The 20996-nt window shown below is 39.3% G+C and overlaps 3 protein-coding genes, 3 long non-coding RNA genes and 1 gene segment (V, D, J or C); 1 reads left to right on the top strand and 6 right to left on the bottom strand.

Moving 5' to 3' along the window:
• The window catches only part of LOC100709195 (uncharacterized), a 1346887-nt gene that overhangs the window by 973491 nt on the left and 352400 nt on the right, over window positions 1-20996 (bottom strand). The gene's annotated exons all lie outside the window — the stretch shown is intronic.
• Window positions 1-20996, top strand: part of LOC112846698 (uncharacterized) — a 961229-nt gene that overhangs the window by 754587 nt on the left and 185646 nt on the right. The gene's annotated exons all lie outside the window — the stretch shown is intronic.
• Window positions 1-20996, bottom strand: part of LOC102076453 (Ig heavy chain Mem5) — a 900359-nt gene that overhangs the window by 726349 nt on the left and 153014 nt on the right. Inside the window, exon 3 of the mRNA XM_025906588.1 lies at window positions 16097-16102. Coding sequence (XP_025762373.1) covers window positions 16097-16102 — 6 coding nt within the window. The remainder of the gene's footprint in view (window positions 1-16096; window positions 16103-20996) is intronic.
• Window positions 1-20996, bottom strand: part of LOC106096470 (immunoglobulin mu heavy chain) — a 1110954-nt gene that overhangs the window by 944959 nt on the left and 144999 nt on the right. The window lies entirely within an intron of this gene.
• On the bottom strand, window positions 394-716 carry LOC112846694 (uncharacterized). Its single transcript, XR_003219812.1, has 2 exons — window positions 621-716; window positions 394-513 (listed from the first exon to the last, which is right to left on the bottom strand). It is a non-coding gene; the product is annotated as an uncharacterized LOC112846694 (long non-coding RNA).
• On the bottom strand, window positions 11244-11679 carry LOC109202082 (uncharacterized). Its single transcript, XR_002062051.2, has 2 exons — window positions 11551-11679; window positions 11244-11409 (listed from the first exon to the last, which is right to left on the bottom strand). It is a non-coding gene; the product is annotated as an uncharacterized LOC109202082 (long non-coding RNA).
• LOC112846688 (Ig heavy chain V-III region ABE-47N-like) lies at window positions 17843-18309 on the bottom strand. The segment is given in 2 exon segments: window positions 17843-18156; window positions 18247-18309. Coding segments are annotated over 2 exon segments (357 nt in total).

Genomic DNA, 20996 nt, shown 5'->3' with positions numbered 1-20996 from the left:
CTGATTTAAATTGTTCACTTACTTTTGCTAACTTTTGGACCCTAAAATCAAACAAGGTGACACTGGGCAAGAGATATTGTATTACTAATTAGTGATGACATTTTTACCATGAATGTTTAAAAATGTAGGAAATATTCGCTGGTGTTGGAAAATAGAGGAAGTAGTTTTTGTATGGCATTTCTATTGCTTTCTCTCACTGTGTCTCTCGGGCACAGTAATAAACTGCTGTGTCCTCAGTCTTCAGATTGTTCATCTGTAGATAGAGTTTACTGCTGGAATCATCTCTGGAGATGGTGAATCTACCCTGGACTGACTGGGAATAATATGTAGCATAACTATAACCTGAAGTGCGTATAGTAGCAATCCACTCCAGTCCTTTTCCAGGAGCCTGTCTGATCCAGTGCATAAAGTAGTTGCTGAATGTGAATCCAGATGCTGTACATGTCAGTCTGTGTGAATTACCAGGGTTTTTGACCACTGGTTCAGACTGTGTCAGAGTCTGACCATCAACACCTGCCAAAATAAAAAAGAAATGTATTAAAGAGAGAGAGAGAGAGAGAGAGAGAGAGAGAGAGAGAGAGAGAGAATACATATACACTATATACATATTCAATTTTCACCTGCCCAGCAGATAGTTAAAATCAGCAGCCCCGCCCTGTAAGCCATTGTGTGAGCTGAGTGTTGAATGTTCCCTTCAGCCCTCAGTTAAGTAGAAGTTGAGTTTTTGCATTTGAATTTTTGACTCCTCCTCACAGAAAGGAATCAACTGCTTCTGACAAGATTTGTGTTGCACTTTCTATTATAGCTCCATAATTATGGGGAAAGTAGGGTAACAAGCCAGAAACAAGAAAGTAATAATGCTGTGATTTTCAAACCATTACCACTCAATTACCTGTGGTAGTTTCTGTGTAATAAGCAGGAAACAGACGTGCAAAATGTAAACCTGCCTTTTTTCAATGAAATATATTGTCTAAACCTAAACTTAGTATAGAGAAATGACCATAAGAGGTATAGTAGAATATTAAAACATGTACAGACTTTTACTACTTACAATTAGTTCTTGGCCCTCATTTTTCAAGTAACAACTGGTAAAAATTAATTACATAACCAGCTTTAAGGCTCACATTACACACAAAGAAAATGAGAAAATAAGAACAAAATAATTTTATAGAAATCTGTAAAAATTTCCATTGATTGATTTAAACAAAAAGCATCTCACTGTTTCTAATATGTAACCTCACACTTTACATATTATTGAGAATTTTTATTTTTGTCTTTATAGGAGGAAATTTTTGCATAAAATAAAAAAAAAATATTTTAATGTAACCAGTATTTTTGAGAAAAAACATTGGAGAACTGACAAAGTATAAAACAGTGAAGTTTGATTTGACAGCGACTTTTTTTCTTTCTGAAAATCTAAATTTGACGTCATGACAGTTTAAACTTTAATTGTAAAAAAAAAAGAAGATTTAGATGGATAGATTTTATTTAGAATTTGGGAAAAGTTGGTATTTTAATCCAAAAAAATGCAACAGACAGATTTCCTACTAAAACCAAAAAAGGAGAACACATCCAGCCTTCAAACCATCCGTCTTCTTCTTCTTCTTGTCCAGTTCAGGGTTGCAATGGGCTGGAGCCTATACTAGCTGGCACTGGGTGAGATGTGTTGTCTTTCTGTCACAGGACTAACACAGACAGACATTTGTACTCAAATTAAATTGCCAGTTAACCTGACATCACTAATTCTGTGGCTTTGGGCCATGGGGGGAAGCCGATTACCCGGTGAGAAGTCAAAATAACATCGGGAGAACATGCAAGCTGAGTCTCAAGACTGGTAGGAAGTAAAACAGAACTCCAGAGTCTATATCCTGATGCTGAAGATGAACCAGATGCAGAATAATACATAATGAATAACTGAATTATGCTCAGGATGAGGTTAAAATGGGGAGTCAAAGGGTCACAGACACGAGAGTCTAAAAGGCACAAAGACAAAAAACATAAAACAGCATGAATTGAAGGAACATTGACATGCATAAGGCAGTGAAGAAAATGAGTTTAGCAACTAATAAACTAAATGTTTTGAGGCAAATTGACAACAAATGGAAACTAAAGACCCTCCACCAGAATTGTGTCACTGATTTATTTAACTCCTTATAACCTTACCTTGTTTATTTATTTGTTGCATTCTGAAGTTGAGACTTAAAAAGGTATATTTAATTTTTGTGTTTTTAATGTATATTTTGACAAGTAATTTTCTTTTTCTCATCGACTGCCTCTTCCTCTCATCTATGTCAAAACATAATAAGTGACCTGGGGGCTCCTCCTCTGGTGAATTTAAGTATTGAGGCTCTGAGGGGTTTTTGTACAGAGCTGCTGATTGTGTGTGTTAATGTGGGAGTCTGGCACAGTAATACACAGCAGTGTCTTCAGGCTGCATATTCTGTCCATTTAATGTCACTCTGTTGTTGGAGGAATCTGTGGAAATGCTGAACTTGCTTTTAAGTGAATCTTTGTAGTATGTTGTAGATCCAGCTGCCATCCCAATCCACTCCAGTGCTTTTCCTGCAGGCTGTCTGATCCAAGCTGTGTAGTAGCTAGTAACAGAATAAGAGACCTGACAGGTGATTGTCAGACGCTGACCTGGCTGCACAGTCTCTGAGGCTGGCTGTGTCAGCTGCTCACACTTTACACCTGTTTAAAAAAAAAAAAAAAAAAGATTTGTGACAAATTGCAGTTTATATTACAAAACAAATACTGTGAATGTTAAAGAGACTCACATGAAGTGGCTAAGAGCAATAACAGAGCTATAGAAAACATGTTTTTTGCTGAACGTGTCATGATGTGAACTCCACAACACCGTCTGATGTCGAGCTTTTATACCTGCATAACAGAAGAAGTCAATGAGTTTGCATACAAATGCATAAAGCATTCATTAGGGTCTAACTGAAGCCTGATGAAAAAAAACTACCTCTTATGGACAACAGTAAAACATGCTTGGGAAATTATGAAAGGTGACTTTTTTTTTTTTTACTGTTGTTACTTTGCATGAAAAGGGTGAAAAGGGACTATGAGAGTTATTTCAGTTAATGTTATATTAGACTGCTGTTACACACACACCCAGGTGTACTCTACCTAAGTGCTACAGAAATACATTTTACATTTTGACTCAATTAGTATCATTTAAATGGATTAAAATTTTAAGTGTGCTTGAGATAACAGTTATAACAAGTGTATTTTTGTGAAAGAAAGTAAGAATGTTCTAAGTATGTGCCGGATGTTTGAATCACCCTTAAAATGAGTCCATGATCAGAGTCACTGTGTTCAGTCCAGCCACTGTGACCCTCGAGCACAGTAACAAATAGAATCTTCATTTTTCAAACTGTTAATCTCCAGATTCACATGCTTTTTGCTGTTGTCTCTGGAGATGTTGAAACAGCCTTCAGCTGACTGAAAACACTCACATATCCTGAGACACAGCTTCATTCTTTTTATAATGTCTCTCACTGAAATAAACATACAACAGAACATAACACACTGATAAAATATATGTGGTGGGCATGGCCTTTCAGTCAGCTGCAGAAGACGTGTGGTGCAGTGACTTCAGGGTGCAGTGTCAGTGGGTGGCTGGCGGCATTCATCTAATCATACCTTGAGTAGCATGCTGGAACCTGGAGATGAGAACTAAAGCTGGGACTGTACGACCTCTCAGAGCAGGGCAGGGCAGAAGGTTGTGCTGAAAGACTGTTGTAAATAAGACTGTGTCAAGCTGGGCGAAATAATTGTGGCTTGTGTTACAATATAGAAAAAAAAAATGGAATGTAAAAAGTAAAATAGTCCCGTATTTTCCAAAATCTCTGAGAAAGACCTGAAATGAAAAAGCTTTTCACAGAATACAATGGAATTAAAGCTGCTAGTAGTTGTCCAGACCCAAGTCCACCATTAACCTAAAATTATTTTATTAAGAACAAGGAGTATTATTTTCTATTTATTTTCCTTACACAGTCTTAACAAGTCTGAATACAGTTCTTTGTCAGTGGCAGAATCCAGACATCATTAGGATTGCTACTTAATATTATTGATTGTGCTTTGACGGGCACAGAAATAAACTACTGTCAGGCTCTCGATAATACTGGAAATACTTTTTGCTGCTAGTCTTCTTCATTCATGATGAAAGGATATTGAAAAGAACTGCCGTAACTAGGAGAATTATTGCCTGTGCTCATCCACCCAATCCATTCCAGAGCTTTTTCTGGTCTCTGTCATATCCATTGAATATGATGATCTGTCAGGGTATAACCAGAAAGGGTACATGAGATTTTCACACTTTGTTCAAATCTTTGCGCTTCAGAGGGAGACTGTTCCAGTTTGATCTTGCTCCAAACTCCTGCAACCAAGACTTTTTCGGTGTTTTAAGCAATAATGTTTGTACCTTGGAGACAAAAAATAAAGAATAAACTCCAAGAAGTCATATATTCCATGATTTAGGACACTTTTGTATTGATAAAAATATTCTCAAGATGTTCAGTCACAAATTAAATGAGAAATGGCTCTGGTGTGTTTATAAGCAGGCAAAACTTTGCATAGACCTCCCTCTACAGGAGGAATTTGGTATTCAAAAACTCAGTTACACAACTTAACTATGTTGGAAAGCAGATAAAAGCATATAAGATTATGAGCTGTGTGTCTAGAGTTAATCTGTACATAAGACATAAACAGTATTTGTAAATCTTAAAAGAATAGTGTTGCCATTTGTTTTCTCTCACAGCTTATTGTACTGAATACCAGATTTGTGTGGATATGTGGATAAGTGGTGGTGAAAAATTTCTTATGATTATACTATGTGTTTATTATTATGTAATTATTCATTGTTCAATCTTTCTGTTGTGTTTGCTACAGTAAAACAATCTCGTCACAGGATCTTGAGGCAACTCTTCAATATTTTAAACAACACATGGATTTTTCTGCCTTCTCAGTTATATTTACAGTAATGTTTCAGGATGGGTGCTGAAATTTACTGTTAACTTTTAATTATTTATTTGAACCTTGGTAGGTTGTTTTGGAAGTAGTTTGTGCGGGTAAGTAGCAGAAGAAATGGCCTTTTTTGGAATTAATAATGTTATTTGAATCTACATTAACCCCAAAACTGGAAGTTGGGGCCTCAGTAGATTACAGACACAGCATCAGAGGTCTCTATCCAGAACAGTGCAGGCCTAGGGAAAGCTAAGATACTGTCAATATAGAAACACTAGTGAACGAATTCTGAAATCTCTCCAAATGTCATTTTCACAATAAAACTGAGAGTTATAATGAATAGTGTCTGTATAGGATCTAGGAAATTTTAGTTTTTTATATTTATTCTTATTGTGCAAGAAAGAAGAAAATAGTCTCTTTTTAACCAGATGCATAGCTATTATCACAGAATAATCGGAGCTCAGCTCAACTGAATTGCTTTTGCCTTTTCATCTGACTTTATCTGACAATCATATCTGATTAACAGCTGAGAGGATAGTTGGTGTACCACTCCCCTCCCTGCAAGACATCTACACCACCTGCCTCACCCGCAAAGCCATCACAATTGTCAACGATGCAACCCACCCCGCGCACTGTCTGTTCAGCCTCCTGCCCTCTGGAAAGAGATACAGAAGTCTCCGCTACCGCACTACCAGGCTCACCAACAGCTTCATCCACCAGGCTGTGAGACTGCTGAACTCTCTCCCCTCCCGGCTCCCAGCCAGCAGAACCACCAGACTGGCAGGAGTATAGGAAGACAGACTGGACTCTACCCCCCCCCCCCCCCCAACAAGGAAACACTCTCTGAACCAAGAACTGGAAAACACTCCTGACTGGAAACAACTACCTCTGCATTGCAATTGCACACACCTGCTGCTATATATTTTTAGTATTTTTTTTAGCACTATTTATATTATTTATATTACTACTACTGCTGCTACAGTCTTATGCTGCACTAAAACAAAAACCCTTACCAACCACAACCTGGGACTACCTCAAGTAGACTAGTACACTACTTTCCAGGTCACACTGTTGGAACACTTTATTATATGTTAGGTCTTGTCTTGTTATATCCTGTATGTTACCTAAATATAATGCCTTAAGCCTACCTGCACTTTTTTTATTTTTTTTTTTATTTTTTATTTTTTTAATTTTTTTTTTTTAATATTACCTTTTTGTTTAGGACTGTTTTTGTTGTGCATCTGCACTTTATTGTTGTCAATGTCTACGCATGGGACAGTGTGAAACGTAATTTCAATTCCTTTGTATGGCAAGTACAGGGTGGGCCATTTATATGGATACACCGTAATAAAATGGGAATGGTTGGTGATATTAAAGTCCTGTTTGTGACACATTAGTATATGTGAGGGGGCAAACTCCTCAAGATGGGTGGTGACCATGGTGGCCATTTAGAAGTCGGCCATCTTGGATACAACTTTTGTTTTTTCAATAGGAAGAGGGCCATGTGACACATCAAACTTATTGGTAATGTCACAAGAAAAACAATGGTGTGCTTGGTTTCAACGTAACTTTATTCTTTCATGAGTTATTTACAAGTTTCTCTTTGTTCACAGCCATTGACATGTCAAAGAGGTTAACATGTGAGGAGCGGATAGAAATTGTGTTGATATCTGGTGAACGCAGTAACCGGGTCATTGCAGCAGATTTCAATGCAAGACACCCTACGAGACCACTCATCTCCCATGCTACAGTTAGCAAACTGCTTGCTAAGTTTCGTGAAACTGGTTCAGTGTTGGATTTGACAAAATGTGGACGCAAGAAAAGTGTCACTAATGAAGAAACATCAGTGGCTGTCCAAGCTTCATTCAGCAAGAGCCCACAGCGTAGCACTCGCCGCATGTCACTGGAGAGTGGCATTAGTCGAACATCCCTTCGGCGGCTATTAGCTACTCACAAATGGCACCCTTACAAACTCCAGCTACTGCAGCATCTCAACGAGGATGACCCAGATTGGGGCACAGAATTTGCAGAATGGGCAAAACAAAAATTGGAACAGGACCCTCAGTTCACGCAGAAGATTTTGTTCAGTGATGAGGCAAACTTTTATGTGAATGGTGAAGTTAACAAACAAAACCACCGCTATTGGTCTGACACTAACCCACATTGGATGGCTCCCTCCAAGACTGCTGGAACAACAAAAGTGATGGTTTGGTGTGGTATATGGGGTACAACGATAGTGGGTCCATTCTTCATCGATGGAAACCTCAAGGCCACTGGATATTTGAAATTGCTACATGATGACGTGTTTCCCTCTTTATGCACTGAAGCTGGCACGTTCCCTGAGTTTTTCCAGCAAGATGGTGCACCACCACATTATGGGTGCCAGGTCCGAGCATTCCTAGATGAACAGTTTCCTGGAAAGTGGATTGGTCGTTGTGGGCCAGTTGAATGGCCCCCAAGGTCTCCCGATCTGACCCCCTTAGACTTTTATCTTTGGGGTCATCTGAAGGCAATTGTCTATGGTGTGAAAATACGAGATGTGCAGCACCTGAAACTACGGATACTGGATGCCTGTGCTGGCATTTCTCCTGCGGTGTTGCTATCAGTGTGTGAAGAGTGGGAGAAGAGGGTTGCATTGACAATCCAACACAATGGGCAGCACATTGAACACATTTTATAAGTGGTCAGAAACTTGTAAATAACTCATGAAAGGATAAAGTTACGTTGAAACCAAGCACACCATTGTTTTTCTTGTGACATTACCAATAAGTTTGATGTGTCACATGGCCCTCTTCCTATTGAAAAAACAAAAGTTGTATCCAAGATGGCCGACTTCTCAATGGCCACCATGGTCACCGCCCATCTTGAGGAGTTTGCCCCCTCACATATACTAATGTGCCACAAACAGGACTTTAATATCACCAACCATTCCCATTTTATTACGGTGTATCCATATAAATGGCCCACCCTGTACATTTGAAGAAATTGACAAATAAAACTGACTTTGACTTTGACTTTGATTATTCTACTAAACAGTGGAAATAATATTACGGTCATATTCATCTTAAGCTATTGATGCTATTAACCAGTATAGCTGTCATGGTCCTGGGTCGGTTCGACCCAGCGTTTTGAGTTTCTTATGTTTTGGTTTATTTTTGCATTATGGATTAGTTCTTATTCTCTGGTGATACTGTTTTGATTATGTTCTGATTCTCTAGCTATCCGATGATGATGATGATGATGATGATGATTATTTCTGGTTTAGGTTTTGTTATCTTGCCCTCATGTTTAGTTTAGGTTTTGCCTGTGCTTAGTCTTCTCTGCCCGTATGTCCCTCTGTCTGTCCATGGTGTCTTGTCTGGTCCTCTGTGTCTGTTAGTTTCCTGTTTTATTCTGAAGGTCCGTGTCATGTGAGTGTGTTCAATTGACGTTTCCCCTGCCTCGTCAGTTGTGATTTCCCCCAGGTGTGTTCCCCTCCTGTCTCTCAGCCCTTGATTACTGCCTCAGTGTATTTAAGCCCAGTGTGTCTTTGTGTCAGTGTCGCGTCGTTAACTTCTGTTCACCCTCGCTTCCTCTGTGTGTTCCGTTTGTCTAGTTATTCTGCTCTCCCAGTTTAGTTAGTGTTTTTTCTGTTCTTCTTCATACCACCAATAAAGCTGTGCATTTTGAGTTTCTTCTGCCTCCGTGCGTCCTGCATTTTGGGTCCTCTCTTCCTGCCTGCCTACACACAGACATGACAAAGCTGCCCTGCTTTTAACTCAAGTTATTTAAACAACTTTGTTAGAGTTTTGAATGAGAAACAAATGAGAAACTCTTGTGGTCTGTGTTTGGGTCCTCATAAAAACACACAATCTGACACTGCAGTCACAATAACAATTGGTCTTTTGTGATAGCTTCTATTCAAGTAAAGCTGTTGGAGGTTAGGTCCTTTATGAAGAAAATTAGCTTTATTTTAAAATGCTGTCAATCTCAATGCTGTCATTTTTCTAGTCCAATCATCTTCTTGTCCTCCTTCTTTGAGCAAATCAGCCTCTGCTTAATGTGGTTTAAATCTCAGTGTTCTCGTCATTCTCCCTTTTAGATTCTCATTCATGCAACCCACCTCCTCCTCATCCCCACATCACAGGCTTCTCATTCAGAGCTGAGTCCAAGCCTCAGTCTTCATCTTGACCACCACCAGTATCTAGACTCTGGGGGGTCCTGTCCCAAATCCTGTGACTGCTGGGATTCTTTTCTGCCATGATGGGTCTGAAAGTGTAATCAACAAGTAAATTTTCTCCTACATCTCGACAAATAATGTTCAGTTCTTTAAAGTGATCTGACTTCATGATGCATCCTAAAAAGTAAACCTCTTTAGAACAATTAGAAATAAACAAAACAGAGAAAGAGAGAAAAATAAATAAACAAGACAAACTGTTTTTTAAGAATTCATCAGCTATCTTTAAATGGGAAAACAAAAAGGTAGGCAAATCCACCAATAGTGAAATGTTAAAAATTGGCTGAATTGCAGTAATCTGCTACACTAGTCAAAGAAGCTGAAACGCAGGATAGTGACACTGAAATCGTTAAATGTTCCCAGTGGTGAAAGTAAATAGAGGAAGTAGTTTTTGTATGACCTTTCTATTATTGTCTCTCACTGTGCTTTGTCGGGCACAGTAATAAACTGCTGTGTCCTCAGTCTTCAAGCTGTTCATCTGTAGATAGCTTTTACTGCTGGAGTCATCTCTGGAGATAATGAATCTACCCTGGACTGACTGGGAGTAACAGATAGGAATACTAGCAGTGCCTATATAAGCAATCCACTCCAGTCCTTTTCCAGGAGCCTGTCTAATCCAGGCCATAGCGTAGCTGCTGAGTGTGAATCCAGAGACTGTACAGGTCAATCTGTGGGACTCTCCAGGCCTTTTAGTATAGTCTGACCATTGACACCTGGGAAGAATTTTCAAAAATTATCTGAAGTAATTTGTTTCATAAAAACTATTATTTCTGCATATTGAAGTTGAAAAAAAGTTTAAAAGAAGAGAGAAACTTCACCTGCCCAGTAGAGAGTCGAAAGAGAGACAAGAGACTCTTCCTGTGGAGTTGTCTGCTTCCCCCAACTTCCTTACCAGACCCCAACCATCTGTCAAACTGCATGAGTGTAAGGCTACATCCACACTAGCCCGGATAGATTTGAAAACTGCATTTTTGTCTGAAAACGCTTCGCATCCACACAAGTGTTTTCAGTTGTTTTCACAGAGTTGTGCATCCACGTTGAAACGGCCAAAAACGCTTACGTTCCAGTACTGCGCATGCGTGAAACACAAGACGATTCAACCTGCCTCATTTCTGTCTGCCACTTATTTACTTTCCGGCTCTTTGAAACGTCTCTTTGAAAAGCACCGAGTTTTTTTAAATGGACTAACAATGAGGTGGAGTTGTTGCTGCGAGTAACACAAAAGTACAATGTTGCAAAAGTGAGTGAGAATTAGAGAATTTGAAGAAAAGCTATCTGGAGCATGTACAAACTGATATTAATCTTTAATAGGGCTGTCAAAATTGAAAGCGAACAAAACAACTGCTGTATAATGCTCTCCGCTATCTTGGTTGAAGTGGTCACATGACTGCGTCATATGACTAACATGCGTCATCGTTTTCAAAAGTCACCGTTTTCAAGTGTCCACACTGCGACAGGAAAGCTCCGTTTACAAATGTATGCGTTTTCGAGAACGTTTTCAAAATGCTGTGTTTTCCTTGAGCGAAAACGTCGTCTCAGTGTGGACGGGAGGCCAAAGAGGAGAGAAAACAATACGTTTACAAATGAAAACGCATTAGTGTGGACGTAGCCTAAGACATACTTAAATCCAGTGGCACCAAGGCATTATACAATAAAATAATGTGAATAATACATAATTGAAAGAAATTCTTCCACACACCCTCATGCCACCCTAAGAAAATTTCTCTAGGTCCACCTCTGTTCACATTGTCACGTCTGAGTAACTTTTACTCTACATTATGCCTACATTTTTACAGAACTCCGAAGTGAGTCAGGTGTTAAGGAAAAAAGAAATCATTTTGATTAATTAGTCTTTGAATATTTTTTTTTTAAGATTTTTATTCATTCATCACAGTGACAAAGAGATTGAATGACCATTCATGTTTTGCAGTATGTCAAAAAGTTTTTGATTGTTGTAGTGCGTTTTGCACAGGTGAGTCTGCGTTAGGAAAAATTGTCACGAAACTGAGTGGTCGGTACCAAACCTGGTGCAGAAACCGAGCACAGAGACAGCAGGTAGTTTTACAATATATTTATTGGTTAGACTTAGTCTTAGAAAATGTGGCAAGAACAAAAGGAACTGAAATGTAGAACTTGTCGTGGCATGGCTATTGGGACGTGGAACTAGAGAGAGGAAATGGGGACCTGAGATGCAGCCTGGAACAGGGCAGTTAGCAGTCACACTGAGGAGAGAGGACAACGGACTTAGCTCCAAAATTGGTGAGTATGTTATGTAGCTATTCTTACTTGCGGGAGGAGAGATAGAGCAACGAGAAGAGGGTGATGTGAATCCGGGGTGAACTGAGCGGTGTGGAAAGGCTGACCTGAGATCCAGAGGGTCCTGATGGAGTGTGGTGCAGGTGAGGCACAGAGTGATTTCCAAAATGGTGGATTGGTATTCTGAGTCCGAAAGAGGCGCGTAGGCCAGAGGTTTGGCGAGTCAAGGAAATTAGTTGATGACGAACTGGTGGTGAATGAACATCAGCGTGAGGCTTAAATCACTCTGGCTTGATTGCCTGCAATCAGCTCCAGGTGTGAGGAATTGGAGGAGGAGGTGGCCCAGGGGCGGATCCCAGGTAGACTCAGGAGCCTGATGGAAAACTCCAGCTGCACACCCTAGACCATGACAAAAATGCCTTAACTTTTTGGAGAAATGCATTAAGAGTGATAAAAATGACTTTTCCCATGTGGGAACTGTGTCAAATCGATTGGTACATGAAAGTTTTTATAGTTGTTTCATGTTTTAGAAAAAAATTGTTCACAAAATTTGTTCACGATCACTTCTTCATCATGACTCTCGGGGTCTGTATGTTTTATTGATTGTTTAACAAATACTATTTCTTTTTTGATGATGTGTTGAAAGTGAACATTTAAAAATAAAATTTCTTATTAAGGTAAAGAATCCTTCAATTTATGAAATATTCCCCGGTAATGATGAATAGAGGAAGTATGTTTTTATTGCTCTCTCTCACTGTGTCTCTTATGTGCAGTATTTCTAAAAACAAGTTCGTGGAGCTGTCAATTTATTTTCCTCACTACTTTTTGTACTGTGTAACTGTTCTCAGTGGGATTAACTGCTTATTTATCCTTTTTTTTTTTCTTTTTTTTGCCTGTCCCGTTTGGTTCTATAGCCATTAGAATTGTTGTCTGAAGGCCAATAAAGATGCCCAAAAGATTTACCTTACCAATTGGATCATCACGGCCTTGCTGTATTGGTCCATTTGATCGACCTTTGTTATTTTTATTTTTTTTATTTTATTTTATTTTACTTTATTTTCAGTTGTTTCAGACGGGACTGACATGACTGGGGCGTAGCAAAGAAAGAAAGAAAAAGAGAGAGAGGGAGGGAAAGAAAAACAGGGGAAGAGGGACAGTGAGAAAGGGCACTTAAAAAGAAAAAAATCTCCTGGATCACCTGTTGAGAGAAAAAAAATAAGCAAAAAAGAGAGCAACATAATAAACACAACACCATCGCAATAATCTAGCTAAGTGTAAATAGCAATAAATAATAAATATTAAATGTTGTTGTGCAGCATGCAGGACTGACAGCGCACAATGTGCTTTGAGGTAGCAGTCAAGAAAGGTATAGTTTGTGTCTGTGAGCAGTGAACACCCATGTGTACACCTGTGTGCACACCTGTGTGGATGTGCTCTTGTATTCAAAAGGTTTCTCCATGTAATGATCTGCTAGAGAGTGTGGAGAGCCATAGCCCCGTCCCCAAGGGTATGAAGCACTTATGCAGGAGATCCAGGCCCCAGACATCCAGAGGCCCCCAGAGTGCGAGAGCCCAAGGAGGACCATCAGAGGGGCAACCGTGCCACCCTCCTGGGAAGAGCTAAGGAGAGCCCCAGATGAGGGGTTTATTTAACTTCTAATCTCAAACCAGTTCTTTCAAACCAAGTAATAGCGATATACTTTGTTTTGAAAAGAAAAAAATACCTTATTTTATTTAAATTCACATTTTTGATGTTGTTACTCAAGAGGTGATGGGTTCTCCTCAGCCTGCAGATTATTGTTTACTAGTCAAACAGCACCCCTCTCTCAACTCTGATCAGCTGATTCTCTGAAATGAAATAACAGTTACAGACAAGCTCTTCTGAAACCACACCACAACTTTGCATATGTAGTATGATCTGTGACACTGACATCTTCATCGATAACGTTTTGAATGCCTTCATCACAACTGTACGTGATAAAATCCATTAATGATTTGTTAATATTGTTTATAAATGTTTAGATAGACAGATGTGACATACTGATCAGCAATCTGTATTATAAGAGATAATGACACTGTATGCTTTATTGATTAAAAAATAGTTTCTTTTTTTTATAATGTGTTAATGGTCAATGGTCAATGGTAACTTTATTGTCCCTAATGGGAAATTGATTTGCAGTATGTCCGTACAAACAAACAAACAGACAACCAACACATCACATACACTCACCAAAATAATATAATATAAGCCTGATAAAACAACCTAGATTTTTCATCAAAAAAGTGCAATGTGCAATGGCAACAACATTTATGGTTTAGTGTTATTAACTGTGATAATAGCACTAGGTACAAAAGACAGTCTATGTCTCTTTGTCTTCACTGCAGGCACTTTATAACGACGACCTGATGGAAGCAGTTGAAAATCATTAAAGAGAGGATGATCTGAACACAACAGGACAGAGGTTGCCTTCCTCAGCACCTGCCTGTTATAAAAGTCCACAAGCTGGACCTGAGGCCTCCCTGAAATCTTGCCAGCCACTTTAACCAGGTTGTTAAGTCTGGTCTTATTATTCAGGGACATATTACCGTACCAAGCAATGATACAGAAAGTTAAAACAGATTCAATAAAACTTTTATAAAAAAGAGTCATCACTTCAGATGAAACATTAAAACCTCTCAACCTCCTTAAAAAGTACAGTCTCTGTTGAACCTTTTTCACTGTAGCAGCAAGATGTGACTCAAAGGACAGAGCCTTATCAAGTACAACCCCCAAATACTTATAACTGTCCACCAGTTCAATGGCTGCACCATTTACCACTGTTAGTGCAGGATGGGGGGATGTCTTCCTGAAGTCAATAACCATGTCCTTGGTTTTTAAGGTGTTAATCATTAAGAATGACTGATCACACCACGAAACAAACTCATCCACAGCAGGCCCATGGGAATCCTCTTCACCATGAAGGAGGCTTACAATGACTGTGTCATCTGCGTATTTAATGAAATGCCTGTTGGCCTGTGTACTGCGACAGTCATTAGTGTACAAAATATACAGTAGAGGAGAGAGACAACAACCTTGTGGTGAGCCAGTAGAAGAGGTCAACTGTTTGGAAAAACAGCCGTTTACTCTCACACACTGAGATCTGTCAGTTAAAAAGTCTAAAATCCAACCAACAAGATTAAAATCAAGTTTAAACTGGTTAAGAAGCTTATCAACTAAAAGATGTGGCTGGATAGTATTAAAAGCTGAAGAAAAATCAATAAATAAGAGCCGAGCATGAGCTTTGGCGCCATCAAGATGGCGATAAAGGTAGTTCAACAGAGTGACCACTGCATCATCCACACCTCTACAAGGCCTGTATGCAAATTGTAGTGGATCTATAAGCTTCTCTACATGCTGCAGGATCTCCTTCCTGACAAGTTTTTCAAAGGACTTCATCACTAAGGATGTTAGAGCGACAGGCCTAAAATTGGAATTTGTGTTTATATTGTCCTTTAATGGGGTGTAAGAATGACAAACTCTCCCTGTTTTGATGATGAAGCTAGTGTCTCTAAACTAGTCAACATATCTGGTTTAATTTGTTCACTGACTTTTGCTAACTTAACAACAACAAAATTGTTGCTGTATATTTGGAACATAAATTCAAACAAGGTGACACTGGGCAAGACACACTGTAATAATAATTTATGATGACATTGTTACCATGAATGTTTAAAAATGTTGGACACAGACCCTGAGTTTAGCAAATATTCCCTGGTGTTGGGAAATAGAGGAAGTAGTTTTTGTATGGGATTTCTATTGCTCTCTCTCACTGTGTCTCTCGGGCACAGTAATAAACTGCTGTGTCCTCAGTCTTCAAACTGTTCATCTGCAGATAGACTTTACTGCTGGAATCATCTCTGGAGATGGTAAATCTACCCTGGACTGACTGGGAATAATACGTAGCATAACTATAAGTTGAAATGCTTATAATAGCAATCCACTCCAGTCCTTTTCCAGGAGCCTGTCTGACCCAAACCATCTCATAGTCGCTGAATGTGAATCCAGATGATGTGCAGGTCAATCTGTGAGACTCTCCAGGTCTTTTAACCACTGGTTCAGATTGTGTCAGAGTCTGACCTTCAACACCTGGTAAGATATTTTAAAAAATCACCTGAATTAAATTGTGTCACAAACAGAAACAATGCATATCAACACTGAGATCAGTGAAAGTCTTCACCTGCCCAGCAGAGAGCTAGAAGCAGCAGTCCTGTCCTGTAGTCCAACATGTTGTTTTTTGTTCTCTACCATCCTCTGGGCTCATTAAAAAAGAGAGAGAATGTCTAAGTTTTGCATAGACTCCTCCTAACAGGAAACATTGACGCAGAACTCCCTTTGCTTTTACTTAGTGAGAAATAAAAATTGTTACATTGAATTTAACTAAACTGTTTGTTTCTGCAGTGCAGAAAAGCAAATGTCATTTTATTAAATGTTGTAGTGACTTGTTCTCACATTAAGATGGAGTTGTGACCTTTATTTGAGAATTAGAGAGAATTAACAGAGTCTGTCACTCTCTCCTCTCACCGATTGAGTATATACCTTCCAATAAAGGGCACCTTGAAACGACTGCTTCATTGAACCGGCTCTGCACAAACTGGTAATTGTCCTTTAAAAAACAAAAACCTGAGTTCTCCTGAAATGAGACCAGCATTCAGCACCATTTAGTGAAGATCTATTAAACACCAGTGTTTCCTTAGTGTCTGAAAGACACTCAAAACCTTTATATGACTTCCTTGAAATGATATTTATGTATGTTTTGTCTCTATGTGTATCAATTTAATTTAATTTCGAGATGTTCTTTTGAATTTACTTTTTATTTTATTTTCCTGTAGGTAGGTCATACACGGGCAATAACCACACTGGCATGTTGCTTTTAACTGTAAACAGCACAGTAATGTGGGTAATTTATGTGTTTTGGGGTTGGTGGACAATGTTGATCTGTTTCACTGCTGTTTAAAGTTTAATTAAAGCGAGAGGAACTAAACATAAAGACAGACTTTATGTTTGTTCTGTATCCCCAAAGAGTGATGTTCAAGTACGCACAACAACTAATGGACCAAAAATGCCCTTTCCAAGTCTTTACATCCAACTTCAACTGCTGAATACAAAACTATAAATGATGCATGAAGTACATGTTCTTGTTTCTTTTATTTCCTTGTATGCAATAAGTGCCAGTGATTTATGTGTTATTGTTCTGTCCATTTAAGCTCAGATTGGTTTGATGTTTTAAGGCCTGCAGTGCTTATTTGTTTGTTTGATTTAACAGATTTTTAATATTCTAGCCTTTGTATACTTACAGAATTATATAAAAAGAAAAAAAAAACTTGATTTGAATATTGTATACTATAAATCATTTGTTCATAAATACGTTTTTGTTCATTTACCAGCGAACTGATCCTGAAACAATTTGTGGTCTGCGGGCTCCTCCTCTGGTGGCTGTGTGTTGCAAGAGCTATCTGTATTGGACTTTGAGGGGTTATTATTAAAGTCTCCTGATGTTTTATATCAGTGTGACTCTCTGGTGCAGTACTAAAAAAATTAAATAATACATTATTATCCAAAAATAACAGCATGTTATTTCTAAAATACATTTGTGGAACTGACAATGTATTTTCGTCATTACTTTTTGTATTGTGTAACTTTTCTCAGTGGGGTTCACTGTTTATTTAACATTTTAATCTCAAACCAGTACTTTTAAACCAAGTAATAGTGATATATGTTATTTGGGGGGTGGGGGTTATTTTATTTAGATTCATGTTTTTGATTTCATTACTCAAGAGGTGATGGCTTCTCCTCAGCCTGCAGATTATTGTTTAATATTCAAACAGACATGTCTTTTCTCTTACCTCGCAGAATACTGGCTGTGAGGTAAGAGAAAAAACAAATCAGCATCATATGCTCCCATAATCAGATGTCTATCCTAGGAGCTACTTCTTATTTTGTTATTCAGTGTCAGCGTTTCAAACAGCACACTTCTCTCCACCCTGACCAGCTGATTCACTGAAATCAAATAAAGTTAAATAATTGTTTGGTGTGAAACGCTTGCAAATGTAGAATGATCTGTCACACTGACCTTTTCATCCATAACTCTGTGAATGTTTTCATCACAAATATACATGATGAAATGCTGTAATAATTTGTTGATATCATTTATAAGTGTTGCTGTACATTCAGAACCTAAATGTAAACAATGTAACACTGGACAAAAGTTATTGCATTACTAATTAATGATGACATTTTTTTTTTTACCATGAATGTTTAAAAAATGTAGGAATAAAGCCCTGAGTTTACCAAATATTCACTGGAGTTGGGAAAGAGAGGAAGTAGTTTTTGTATGGCATTTCTATTGCTGTCTCTCACTGTGCTTCATCGGGCACAGTAATAAACTGCTGTGTCCTCAGTCTTCAAACTGTTCATCTGCAGATAGAGTTTACTGCTGGAATCATCTCTGGAGATGGTGAATCTACCCTGGACTGACTGGGAATAATGTGTAGCATAACTATAATCTGAAATGCTGATATAAGCAATCCACTCCGGTCCTTTTCCAGCAGCCTGTCTGACCCAAACCATCCTGTAGTCGCTGAATGTGAATCCAGAGGCTGTGCAGGTCAGTCTGTGAGATTGTCCAGGCCTTTTAACCACTGGTTCAGATTCTCTCAGAGTCTGACCATTAACACCTGGTAAGACATAAAATAAAAAATAAATAAATAATGAATTATTTTCCAAAAATAAGGGCATGTTAAATCAAGATCAGGGGAAATCCTCACCTGCCCACCAAATAACTGAAAGCAGCAGTCTTGTCTTGTAATCCATGATACAGTACTACAAAGTACCCAGAGTTGTCTGTTATCTTCTCCAACAGATGGATAAGTAGCGTTGGAAGATGTTTTGCATAGACTCCGCCTTACTTACTGAGGAGTTTTCACAATTTTTCAAATGATTACTTTGGCAAAAAGGTTAACCTCATATCTGAAACTCACTCCAAATAAGCTTGTTCAACACTATGTTGTTCAACCATCAATAACACACTGACCTAAAAACATCATCAGCTTGAAGTGAAGCTGGTTATTAAAAAAAACAAACAAACACAAATTTATCTTTGTGGTTTGAATAATGTTTCAGATAAATCGGTATTGCAGTTCCGCCGTTGAAAGGATGATGGTTTAATCTGCAAACACCCTACTGGCTTTGTGAAATAACTGCAAGAAGGATAACAATGAGTGCAACAGAAAATGAAACTGAAGACAAGGACAGTAGCTGATGCATCTCATTGTAAAGATGCTTGCAAAATATTTTTTGCTTTTACTCAGGCACTATATCAGGTAACATCACAACAAATGAAATTAATGCAGCGACAAGCTAATCTGGAGGATTGCTGTGGGATGTGAGAGTGACTGTTTATTCATAGTAGAAAGGAAAGGTTTGTAGTAACTATTAGATTTGTATGACTGGACAATGTGACTTTGAGAAGTGAGTGTGAGTTTGAGAAAAGTATGTGCCATCCAACAGATAACATCACTGACACAGTCTAAAACAGAAGATTCTTTAGGTTCACTATGTTTTAAGCTGTTTTTAAAAGGCACTATGTTTTCCACGTAGAAAAGAAATCCATTGAAAGGAAAGCATGATGAAAGACAAGCAAAAATTAAATAATGCAACATACTATAGCAAATATGATTGAAGATAATGACACATTGACTCTCTTTTTAAAATGCTGCATTTGAATCTAAATTAATTAAACTCACACTCCCTCCTCTGTCAGCTGCACAAACATTTTAATAATAATAGAAACACAAATAATATTGGTAATTTATCTATAGATCTATAATCTATAGATAGTTAATGTTATAGACAGTGTTGTTGTTAATGTATGTTTGGGGGCGTTGCACCCCGGAACCTTCAGAGGGTTTTCAGGGTTCTCCCTGCCGGAATGTTATGTGTGGGACAGTTTCCTGTATGTGTCACGACTAGCTGTGATTGTTTAACAAAGTGGTCAGTAAACGTCCTGAAACTGGCACTTGAGTTTCCGAGCATTTTTATCCTGAGGTTATAACACCTTTTTGGCGACGAGGATAAAAGCCGAACGCGGACAGTTTTGAGTTTTTGCTACGGATTTTGCCGTCGGACTACCACTTCGCATCTATGGCTACGATCGGATCGCTCACGGAGTTCGCCGAGGGAGACGGCGACTGGATTGAATATGTCGAGAGGCTGGAACACTTTTTCTTGGCAAACGACATTTCGGACGAAGGAAAAAAAGGTCAGTTCTTCTCAGTGCGTGTGGAGCGAGGACCTACAAGTTGATACGCAACCTGACGACGCCTAGGAAACCCGGGGACTTCAGTTTCAAAGAACTGGTGACGTTGGTGCAAAATCATCACTGCCCGAAACCCTCCGTGATTGTTCAGCGGTTCAAATTCCACACTCATTCACGCAAGCCGGGAGTTTCGGTGGCTGCGTATGTGACGGAGCTGAGACAGCTGTCGGAGCACTGTGAGTTTGGAGGCGTGCTGGATGACATGCTCCGCGACAGGTTGGTGTGTGGTATAAATGATGATGGCATGCAGCGTCGGTTGTTAGGGGAGCCCACACTGGACTTTCAGAAAGCTTTGGAAATTGCTCAGGCAATAGAAACGGCAGCTAATAACACTAAAGACATTCGGAAAGCTAACAACAATATGCACTCAACTGAGATGCATCATGTATCTCAGAGTGTGAGGGGCAAACCGAGGGAGCTTTTGGAGTGTTACAGGTGTGGGGGAGCACACTTTGCCAAGGACGGTGTTTTCAAAGACAGTACCTGCCATAACTGCAAGAAAAAGGGGCACTTAGCCAAGAAATGCAGGGGCACTAAGGAGAAATCAAAGAAGGAATGGAAGACAAAACACAAACTAAACACACATCACCTGCAGAGCATGGCGCCTGAGGAGGATGAGCGTGTTTTCAACATGTTTAATCTAGTTGGCTTTAATAAGTGCCATGCGGAGCCCATCTATGCCACTATCCAGGTAAATGGGAAGGAGCTACAAATGGAGGTGGATACAGGGGCCTCAGCTTCCGTGATCAGCCAAGCCACCTACCACAGCTTGTGGCACTCGGGCGGGGCACCAGCTCTCCAAGCGACTGAGATAAGCCTGAGACAGTACACGGGTGAATGCATTCCCCTGCTTGGTGCCATAGAGGTGCATGCAGCCTATCAGGGTCAAGAAGCTGCAGCAACACTACTGGTGGTGGAAGGGGAGGGGCCTAGTCTGCTGGGTCGTGACCTTCTGCAGAAAATCCGCCTGAACTGGAGGGAAATCAGGTATGTAACTGTAATAGCAGAATTACTGGGAAAGTATGCTGATGTGTTCAAGAATGAATTGGGCACTCTCCGGGGCACCACTGTGAAGCTGTGTGTGGATCCTTTTGCCCGGCCACGCTTTTTCAAACCACGCACTGTACCATACGCCATGAAGGCCAAGGTGGAAGCAGAGTTGGAGAGACTACAACAGATAGGGGTCATTGAGCCAATAGA

The sequence above is a fragment of the Oreochromis niloticus genome, linkage group LG4 (assembly GCF_001858045.2).
Source record: "Oreochromis niloticus isolate F11D_XX linkage group LG4, O_niloticus_UMD_NMBU, whole genome shotgun sequence".
NCBI classification, from domain to species: Eukaryota; Metazoa; Chordata; class Actinopteri; order Cichliformes; family Cichlidae; genus Oreochromis; species Oreochromis niloticus.
Note: the sequence above shows the minus strand (reverse complement) of the source record. Positions and strands in the feature narration are given on the sequence as shown.